The sequence below is a fragment of the Hydra viridissima genome, unplaced genomic scaffold (assembly GCF_058129835.1).
Source record: "Hydra viridissima isolate aposymbiotic clone 2 unplaced genomic scaffold, HvirCarnegie_v1 scaffold_10, whole genome shotgun sequence".
NCBI classification, from domain to species: domain Eukaryota; kingdom Metazoa; phylum Cnidaria; class Hydrozoa; order Anthoathecata; family Hydridae; genus Hydra; species Hydra viridissima.
In genome coordinates this window covers 9,018,270-9,029,211 of record NW_028324309.1, presented here as the reverse complement: position 1 = coordinate 9,029,211, position 10,942 = coordinate 9,018,270, and the positions used below count along the sequence as shown (strand labels likewise).

Sequence of the window (10,942 nt, the reverse complement as noted above, 5' to 3'; positions counted from 1 at the left end):
GGCTTCAAGCTTTGTAAATTCATCTTTAACTTTTTCTCTAAGTGCAAAAGGGTTTCCTCTTTCTTTTTGTGCGACTGGTGCTGCACTTTCAAAAATTTTCAACTTTACTCGGTATTTCGAAAGTTTTCATGTTTTTCCACAAACAAAACAGAATTTTGGTATGAATTTATGTGGTTGCAATCGTTTTGGTGCGTTTAGAAGGAGAGTACTGTTTAATTTGTTAATGTTCTGCAAACTTGTTGTTTTCTGTCGCCAATTTTATTTGGTCCTGTCTTTCGTTCTTGTCAGCTTTTGTTTAAATTTTTGTCATTGACGTCAGTATGCACAAGAGCTTTGTTTAATTGCATAAAACCCAATGGTTTTGCGTCGTTTCCAGATAAATAGATTTTTGTGGCGGGTTTTCATTACGTTAATGTGGTCTTAAAGACTTTCGTTTGAATTTCTATAACCACGTTGATCTGTCCTTCTATTTTTAGCTTTAGATAGTTATCTCCGTAAGTAATAATCTACGTTTTAGATTTATTTAGGTGAAGCGATCTATTAAGGAAATTGTTTATTTTTTCAAATGTTTTAAAGTTTAGGATATTGATAGAAGCTTTGGTATCTATTAGAACGGCTATTGATATATTTTCTGGTAATCGTAACCTCGAAGCTTTCGACTGCATCATTATTTATTTTTTTAGTATTCGCAGAGCACAAGTTTCATTGGTTTAACTCTGAATGAGTGTTTTCGGATTCGTTGATAGCTTTGTAAGTTATATTTAGGGGACGTCCATAAAGTAAGTACGCAGTAAAACCAATGCTTTTGGACCCCCCCCCCCCTCCCCCTTGTACGCACTTGTACGCTTTTAATACCCCCTCCCCCTCTGCGTACGTACGCGTTATTTATTAAAAAAGTATGACCTCCCCCCCCCCACCCCAAAAAAAAAGTTTTCAAATCATTAAATGCAAAAAAGATCAATTTAGCTATTTATATTTCCACAAATGGTGACTTAAATAAATTGAAAATGTTATGGAAAACAGGCATGAACTCTGCTTCTAATCTTTCATTAGTAATCTCCTTACTGACTTCTTCACTTTCACTTAAATCACTCTCCATATCATTCTTTATTTTTTGTTTTTTATGTGCTTTCTTGTACCGTTTAATTGCTGCCTCGCTCGGCCAGTATTTATTGCATTTGACGCAAATTCCGTTTAAAAGCTTTTTTTCCGATGAAGGACAATATAGATCAAATGATATAATTTTGTACTTTAAGCCTTCTGCAGGTATATCTTGCAGCAAAAGCCTATGCGTCAGAGGTGCAAAGTTTGAATAGTTTGATATGTTTTTAAAATATCGAGACGGTTCCATCGCTTTGTAACCATTCTCGCAGTACTCGTAGATGGTCGGAAATGGAATGAAACGTTGGGGGATGGTTTTCAGCCAATTTGTTTCAAACGATGAACAACATAACTTGTCCTGGCAATTTACAACTTGTAAACAGTATCGCGATTGCTGGCAATGTTTCTCTACCCAAGCAGGATCAGGATTCGGCGATTTATATGCTTTTCCAACTGGTACTGCCCGGCAATTAACAAGGTAACCGTCGATGACGGTTTTCTCCCAAACTTGGGATAAAACATCAGCCGCTTTTTGGAAATTTTCTACCTCCAGTTCTTGGTTGATTGTCTTCCCAAAAGAACCAAGGTGATTGCTAAAATAATCATGGGGAAGAACTATTCCAGCCAAATCACGAGAAAGAGGTGCCACTCTTCTTTCAATGAGGTTGAAGGCTGAAAGCCCAGCTGCATTCACACCGTGAAGCAAGACATCTAAATCCAGCTAGCGGAAGAGATCAACAGCAGTTGCTAACGTTTTAGGGAAGCGTGGTGCCTCATCTTGAGCTCCATCAGTCTCCATTAACATAATTGGTTTACGTCTAACCATCTTGATTAGCTCCCTAACATCAAAAGCATGTGTAAAAGCATTCGATGTATAGTGTTTCCCACTTCTTATGCGTATGAAAAAATTTTTGTTGAAAAAATTATTGTTAACTTCGCATATGCCATTCACCGATGGGATTAACTTGTGCTGTGGGCCAACGACAAAGTCATGATCCATAAGTTTGACCTTGTATTCCATATGCATCAGCAACGGTGCTTGAAGGCTTACAGCAGTAAGACCCAACGGTACCCTGGCTTTATCATCATTGGACATGAAAAGCACAGCTTTTGGTCCAAAAAATTTGCAAACTTCAAACATGTCATCAATAAAAGATTTGGCAAACATTCTTTTATCGTTTCTTTTTCGCAGTGAATTTTCTGGACGTAGTAGCTTCACAGGAACTGTTTTTACATGCTTTTTTCCTTCATGAGTGTTTTCACGTCGTGGTAAAAGACGAAGATACAAACCACTTCTAATCAAGTTAAAGCCTATTTTCGTCAGCTCTTTCTGAAGATCATCCAAAGTGGAGACACTGCGAAGACATTCTGTTCTTCGACGCTCATCTGCTGCTGATGAACTTTGCACAATTTTTATGACTGTTGATAAAAGTTCTGGCTTATAAATTTCGAGCCGTGGTCGTCCAGGATGGTTTCGCATAAACTGTTTTAAAGCACTTGATACTTCAGGGTTGTTTTGACAAAATGTTTCGATGCTCTCTTTAAGTTTTTGTCTCCGTTTTCTTTGACGTGCCGATTCACGAATCAATCTGAAAGCAAAATATTACACAAATCTTTGATTCCGTAATAAAACCTTCTATATTTAAGGTTTCCTTGATTCTGCGAACTTTGTAAATCCTCAATTAGAAGTTCTTATTGACAATTTGAAAAACAAAATTTTGAAAGTTACTGCCTGCTTAAAAGTTTGGTTTTTATGGCCAAGAGGTCTGTCTATACTTCTTAGCTCTATTCGATATATCTCTTAACATTTACCTGTCCAAGTTTGTTTTTTCTCTTCTTATGCTTTCTTTCACATTGTCTAATTGTTTCCTCGTTACAATAGACAAACCAGAATCGCGTAATTGTCGCGTAATTATTAAGGATGAAAGCTGTGATTCAAGATCTGAGATTTTCTTCCGACTTTTAACTTGCGCCGGATTTGCTCTTTCCTTCTCGCTTGATGTTAAATCTAAATTAGGAAATACCCAAAAATAAACTATTATAAATTCTTGACAGCTATAGAGATTGGATGGAGAGAAAATGGTCAAGTTGTCCAATTATGATGAATAAAACTATGCAATTGCAATATAGTCGTACAATGTAGTTTAATTAGCAATTCGGTTGAATTCAATATATAGAAAATCACGAGAGAAAAAGTTTGTAAATTATTGCAAAAAATGGCTTACTAAGTTCAATCCTTTCAGGTTCTGTTGTAGTTGCGTTCGGAAAACTTTGTATTTTATTTGACGAAGACGGCACTGGATGGATATCTTTTTTCTTTTTGCTAGGCGGTGATAAAGCATTTCCCCAGAATGACATGATTGATCCTTTTGACTTTTTTGCTTTCACTTTTAATTCGTTTACTTTTTTTTCATACAAAGACTGATCATATTTTACTATTTTCCACAACTCCTGTGCGTGCTGATACTTATTTTGTTTTTCAAGTGTTGAATTTGCTTTCTTATATAACTCAAGGAGTTGAAGATACTTTTTCTTGTTCCCAACAAATTCGTTCGACATCTTGGGAGTAAGCAGTTTTTTTTTTTTGTTGCAACGTATTCAGTTATTCGAATAGAAAGATAAAAGTTTTTGTTTATTTGGAAATAAACGATTTAATCATAAGATTCAGTGTCGTTAAAGCGAAGAACGTAAAAAAATAACCCGACTCAAATTAATTGCAGTTACATCTCGCAATGAAAGGTGTTGGTCTCTATTAGCATTAAAATTGTTGTTTTTAAAAATAGTTGTTTTGTATAATCAGAAAAAATACATTTAAATTTTAATAATAATTTGAAGTAGTACATTGTTAATAAAAAGTTAATAATAAGATATTAATTTAAAATAATAAAAAATTAACTTGTTGTAATGTTTTAATTGAAAAGATAAAAACCAGAATGCGTAATTTAAAAAAAAGTTTTTTTACATTCGAAAAGTTCATTGCTTTTTATACAGATCAAGTTTTAAAAATAATTCCTCAGAAAGATAGTCAAACCGCGTACGTACTCGCTGTCTTGAACACTCCCCCTCCCCTTGTACGCATTTGTACGTTTTTTGGTAACCCCCCCTCCCCCCATACCTGCGTACGTACTTTATGGATGCTCCCTTAGTGTTTTCGAATAACTTTGTTCATTTTTTTGGTTTTTCCCTCGCTGTCTTGTTGAACTTTGTTCGTTTTGTATTTTACTTTTACAAACAAAATGCCCAATTTTTCCGCAGAAATTGCAGGTTTTCCGCGAGCTAAACATATATTTGTGTGTGGAAATTCGTTCCCGCATCGGAACTCTGTTTTGTGTTTTTTGACAATTTATAGGATAATTCTTTTGAACCTTCTTTATTTTTGATAACTTGTGATAAAACTTTCACCAAACCAGGATCACCTTTTATAAAAACTTTTCTGCGGGCGTGCAACAAAACTTTTTCCACTGCTTCATATTGAAGATCACTTGCTTCTTCGTCTTTTCTGACATTCCGTCGGTTGCTGTTACGTAAATATTTAAAATCTTTCTTGTGACGGCCACGCTTCTTTGACGTAAATGTCTCCGTTGATGTTTATTCTTCGATGAAATCCTTCACTTTGAATTCTCCATCAACCCGAGTTGAGTGATGGCTTTATCTTTTTTGTAGTTACAATCCCTCATATACGCAGAGTAACGTCCATATAACATCGCAATTTCGTTTGATAGTGAGTCTTTTTTACTTTCACTAATTTTTGCTTTCAAAGAAATTAATTTCACAACTGATTCAGTTTTTTCTACAATAGTACTTTTCAAGTTAAAGAGACCAAGAATGTTCTTTCTTTGAAAAATCATTGTAAAGTTTTCAAACTCACCAACAACTATGATTGAAATTTATAAATATCTCCCGTGTTATTTGAAAGACAGGTTAAAAATTCATTATGTTGATGTTAAAACTACCTGCGCAGGCAGTTTTAACATCAATATAAGTACTGGCCACATTATAAGACATTGGAAAATCTAAATCAAGTCTATACCCAATAAAATTATTTAGGATTTCTCGTGATTAATAGTTAAAAAAACATTTGCGGACATTATGAAGTTACCTTCTCTTACATGATGCTTTCGTTTCAACCTTGATACAAATAAACTATGTTTAATGCATGCGGATTTTACTCACGATGTTCACTGGTTTTAAAAAAAAAGAACACTCGGCACTGTAAGTAAAATGAAATATCTATTTAATGTAAATATAAACTGTGTAATTTATGTTCAAATTGAAATCAATAAACAAAAGCTATCTTTTTGTTAACTTCAGTTGCTTTCTAATGTGATGAAGCTTTTGCATTTTGAAATAAAAGTTTAAAGAACTGTTTCATATTGTAGACAATTTTCATAGAAGTATTTTAACGAGACGTAATTGTAGTTTGATAATATGCCAGATATATATTTAACAAACATTTCAACTTAGTTATTTGGAGCACTTCTCATGATTATGTAATTGTTGGTGCTGGTTCCGCAGGATGTGTTTTGGCTAATCGTTTATCTGAAGATCCGAATAACAGTGTTTTATCATTAGAAGCTGGTCCAAGAGATGCATGGTGGAATTGGAAAATACACATGCCAGCTGCTATGGTATACAATTTATCTAATAACAAGTACAACTGGTATTATCACACAGTGCCACAATCTAACATGAATAACAGGTAATGCTAACAGGTAACTGCTTATACAGCTTGTTTTTTTTTTTAAAACAAGCTCTTTTTATCACAGACTTGCTGATGTAAATTAAAAGTAAATAAAAGGTCCTTTAAGCTTTGTTTTAAAAAACTTGTATTAAATAATTAGACTTATTCTGTTAATAAAATTGGTAAGCTTTTTTTTTTCCTTATTTGAGGAATTTACTGTAAAGATTTTTCAAAGTTTAGCATATGCATTTTGATTAAATATGATAGAGTTATGTATTGGCCACGTGGTAAAGTATGGGGTGGATCATCTGCACTTAATGCAATGGTTTATATACGTGGACACCCACAAGATTATGATCGATGGGAAAAAGAAGGAGCAAAAGGGTGGTCATATAAAGACTGTTTGCCATACTTTAAAAAATCTCAAACTCATTCGTTGGGTAATCAATGTTACATTTATATAATAAACCATTTTTAAATTACATCTTGTATAGTTTACATTTTGATGTGAATTTGTAATCTTTTAATGTATTGTAAGTAATGTAGTTTGATTGTGTTATTTAAGTATTTATGCTGTTTTATTTCAAATTAATCACTTTGATTGAATTTAAATGATTATCTAGGTGAGGATCAGTATAGGGGTGGAAATGGACCCCTTCATGTAACCAGAGGCTCAATGGAAAATCCTCTTTTTCAGGCATTTCTTGATGCTGGGCAACAAGCTGGTTACCCATATACCGATGATGTAAATGGCTTTCAACAAGAAGGTGTTGGTCCTTTTGATAGAACTATTTACAAAGGGAAGAGATGGAGCACTTCACAGGCGTATCTGCATCCTGCTTTAAAACGACCTAATTTGAAAGCTCGAAGCAATGCTTTTACCTATAAAATAATATTCGAAGGAACTAAAGCATTAGGTGTTGAATATGTTCATGGTTCAGAGATCCGAAGAGCTAAAGCAAACAAAGAGGTTATTTTGTCTGGAGGAACAGTTAACACACCTCATTTGCTTATGTTATCTGGTATTGGGGATGCAAGAGAACTTGCTAACCATGGTATAAGTGCTGTTGCTCATTTACCAGGGGTTGGTAAGAACTTGCAGGACCATCTTGAAGTATATATTCAAAATGTATGTGTTAAGTTGAAAAAACCTTAGTAGAGAAATTCTAAGTAATTTTGATTACAAAAGAATGAATTGCCAATATTTTAGGCTACATTTAATGAAAAAAGGCATTTTTTTTATCAACACGTCTTCATGCAATAATTCCTTTTTTCAATTACACTATTTTTTTTTTCCAGCGCTGCATTCAGCCTGTGACTTTGTACAAGCAAACACGTTTTTGGAATATGCCATTAGTTGGTGCAAAATGGCTTTTCACAAAAACAGGAGAAGGTAGCACCAGCAGTCTTGAAGCAGGTGGTTTTATGTGTACACGGAAAGGGCTATCCCATCCTGACATGCAGTTACATTTCCTGCCATTTGCTGTGTTAGACCATGGAAGGCAATATCCAGATTGTCATGCTTATCAAGTACTGTTCATAATTGAGTTATAATTTGAATAGTTCATGCAGTTTATGTTTTGTAGTTCACTTGAATTTTAATTTGCATAAAATAATTTGTTTAGCTTCATGCAGGAACATTACGAGCAACAAGTCATGGATATCTAACTCTTAAGTCTGCAGATCCTTATGACCATCCTCTTATAAATCCAAATTATCTTTCTACAACTGATGATATTGTTGATATTAGGGAATGTGTTAAAATATCTCGTGAGATTATGGCTCAAGATGCATTTACACCTTTTAGAGGAGACGAGCTGCTACCAGGTTATTTTTTCTTTTTCTTTTCTGTTTGTTTTTGTGTGTTTTAAGTGTTGCATTATTCAAACGTGAAGTTCCAACTTTTAACTAGCCTTCTCGTTAAGCTGCTCATGATACTTAAAACAGAAGATTTGTTTGTAGGTGTTAGTGTGAAGACAGATGAGGAGATTGATAAGTTTGTTAGAGAAGCAGGTGAATCTGCTTATCACCCGTCCTGCACTTGTAAAATGGGACATGATAAAGACCCAATGGCTGTAGTAGACAACAAAATGCGTGTTAGAGGAATCGAAAATCTTCGGATTGTTGATGCTTCAATAATGCCATCAATTGTCAGCGGTAACTTAAACGCGCCAGTTATAATGATGGCAGAAAAAGCGGCGGATATAATTCTCGGTAAAACTCCTCTCCCACAGTGTGATGTCCCGTTACATGAAGTCTCTTTGGCTGGTCAAAGATAACATTTGCCATAAATAGAATAAGAAAATAAATGTATTAACAGTAAAATTAACTAATAAAAAAAAATTAAAATAAATGAAGTCGTTGACTATAATTTCTTGCCAATTCAACCTTTTTTACTCTACGTTTCTATTGAACGAGCTCGCAAAATATATTCTAGAGTGTCACAAGAAGTTATTTTAACAGAAATGATAAATTCATTTTTTATATATGATTTATTAACTTAAGGATTGTTTTTTATAACGCCGAAAACTTCCTGTTTTTTTTTTTAGTTGCTATGAGTTTTTCTAAGCACTAGAACTTTTTTCAAACTTTTATCTTGCATATAATAGTCCACTATGACACGAATGATATAACTAATTTGGCTTAGATAAGTTATTCGTGTTAGAGCAGGGAATTGCTTGCTGAATTGTTTAAATGTAAAAAATCTCTTCTCTTGGGTTTTAGCATAAAAAATATTATACATCTGATTTTCTTGCTTAAAAGGCGCTTCATTTGTTTCTAAGTTTTGATGCCGCTAAATCATATTTTTGTTTACTTCGTAACAGTTGGTTGTTGGCCTTCAGGCTGATGTGGACTTCTTATCTAGTCTTGTCCCAAATGGTTGTGCTAAAAATAATGTAGGACTTATTGAAAGTACGAACTCATCAAACTCTGAAAATTGTTATAATATTCCGTAAATAGATCGAGTCAAGCTAAAATATTGTTATCCTAAATGTTAATAAAAAACATGAGAAAAGCTTTTTGCCAAACTTTTGTTGATAAAAAAAAAACTTTTTGTATATCAGAAAAAAGGTTGGAAATATATTAAATGAATAATACTAAATAATAAATCGTCGTTAAATTCAAGTAAATTTAAAGAAATTAGTTATTGGATTTTTTTTTTTTTTAAATATTCACTTGTAGATATTAGGAAATATATAAACATAAAAAAATAAAACTGAAAAGTGCAACAACAAAAAAAAAGTTTACCATAGTGAAAACAATATTCATAGTCTGAAGAAAAGTGCTTCAACTAAAATTCTTCCTAAACTCCCCGTTGGTCTCTTTAACGTACTGCTCATTACTGTCTCTTCAACGTACTGCTCTTTAACGCACTGTTCTTAAAGTCATTCATTGAATTTGGCAACTGGTGATATGACCGGGGAAGAACTTTGGTCGGAAGTACAGGCTTTAGAGTTTTGTGCACGATATGATGAACCACTTAAACAGCATTTTAAAAAGGTTTTTTGATGACTGACCTGCTATTAGGTTTTTATGTGAACTATCATAACAGTCATTGATTTTAAAGCCAAATGCCCTTGTTTCAGATTTTTATGTTTTTTTTTAGCTTTTTATATTTGCTTTTGATATTTCATCAAAATCCCTTCAAAACCCTCGTTTAACTGCATGTGATGCATTAGAACTTGCAGTTGTGTCAATCAATCTGATGAAAATTGATTTTTTGTGCGCATAAATGTAATTAAGTAATTACGCATAAAGTAATTAACTGTTAGAGTTTATTTGGAATGAAGGTTCAATTCAAAAGCTATTCGTGCTCATAGTTTATTTAAAACTTTGATTTATCTTACTAAATTCTTCTATTTTCCATGGTTTAGAGACCAAGAAGAAAAATACTTAATTTTCTTTTGTACAAGAAACAAAATATATTCTATACGTTTCAGCTAATACAACGTAATTATACTCATACTTTCAGTCAGGTTTTATTTTACTTCTTGTGTAGGCCATTCATAAAATTGATCACATGATCACGACTGATTTCCGTATTTTCAATAATCAGTTTTGGGAGAATAGTATGAATTCGCCGTCTTTTACCTATATTACTTGCATTTATTGGGTCGATGAAATAATAAAATAACGCTTTTATTACTAGAGCTAACAGAGAGTTATTTTTTCTTGAATTATATCGAAACCTTTTTCTAACTCAGATTTCGTTTAAAAAACGGTTTATTTGTTTGCCAGCTTTGAATAGGCTGCTGCTGTTAGCAATATTCCATTAACAAATTTAGAAGATGGAAAGTATTGACATGAGCCGAAATTTTCTATTTCTGTTGCATCACCAGATTTAAATATCGGTGTAACTTTAGCAACTTTATATTTTTCTGGGAAATTTCTTCCTTTAGAAAGCGTATACAAATCTTTAAGAGAGGCAATTATAACTCATTGTAGCAGTCTATTACAATGTTGTAAATTATGTTGTCAATACCAGAAGTTTTGTTTCAAATGATTACCTTTTTATTTATTGATTAGATATTCGCAAAAAGATATATTTACATTCTTAATGGCAGCCGGAAGTTTTGGCCCTACTTTTTGAGAAACTGACTAAATTACTTTTCTATTTTATTTTTTCATTTATTTATATGTATCTTTTTTTGGCATCATTGGCTCACCAATAAAATCACTTAAAACTTTCAATTAAAATATCATTACCTCTTAATTTTCTTTTTTTTTTCCTTTTTTTGGAATTTAAATGTCTCTACAAACTGTTGCTCTCATAACATCTACTGTTACCCTATTTTACCTTCATCAAATTTCCATATGACTATCTTTCAATATAAAGTTTAAGCGAATTGGAGCTTTGGGCAAATTTACGTTGCGAAATTATTTTTCGCATTTATCAGTTTTGCCAAATAATCTTTTTAACAAATAGAAATTTGCACCATTTTTGTGCATTTCCTCATTAAGCGTCATCTATTATCAAATTATTTTATTTTAAGCTTAAACTAGTTAAACGAAACGGCTTTCCAATACAACAATTAAACGAAAGATAGAAGTTCAATATATTTGAAAATATTGATTTCGGAAAGAATATCGTTTTTTCTTACGAATGACCTAATTATATTTTTTCACAGCCACACTTAAGTCGCATAATCGCTATATACT

At 32.8% G+C, this 10,942-nt stretch overlaps 1 protein-coding gene across 1 annotated transcript; it reads left to right on the top strand.

Moving 5' to 3' along the window:
• The first annotated feature begins 4,691 nt into the window (after positions 1-4,691).
• On the top strand, positions 4,692-8,135 carry LOC149883024 (choline dehydrogenase, mitochondrial-like). Its single transcript, XM_090100647.1, has 8 exons — positions 4,692-4,822; positions 5,149-5,313; positions 5,566-5,800; positions 6,050-6,222; positions 6,406-6,911; positions 7,082-7,312; positions 7,408-7,609; positions 7,745-8,135. The coding sequence occupies exons 2-8, from the start codon at positions 5,247-5,249 to the stop codon at positions 8,059-8,061; spliced, it is 1,731 nt and encodes a 576-aa protein (XP_089956773.1). The 5' UTR covers positions 4,692-4,822; positions 5,149-5,246; the 3' UTR covers positions 8,062-8,135.
• Positions 8,136-10,942: the final 2,807 nt, after the last annotated feature.

Bases quoted from the DNA above. Each gene is read 5' to 3' on its own strand.
- LOC149883024 (XM_090100647.1), top strand. From the start codon at position 5,247: ATGTTTAATGCATGCGGATTTTACTCACGATGTTCACTGGTTTTAAAA. The intron at 5,801-6,049 runs GTAATGCTAACA...TAAATATGATAG, and splicing joins CAATCTAACATGAATAACAG to AGTTATGTATTGGCCACGTG. The intron at 7,610-7,744 runs GTTATTTTTTCT...ATTTGTTTGTAG, and splicing joins AGGAGACGAGCTGCTACCAG to GTGTTAGTGTGAAGACAGAT.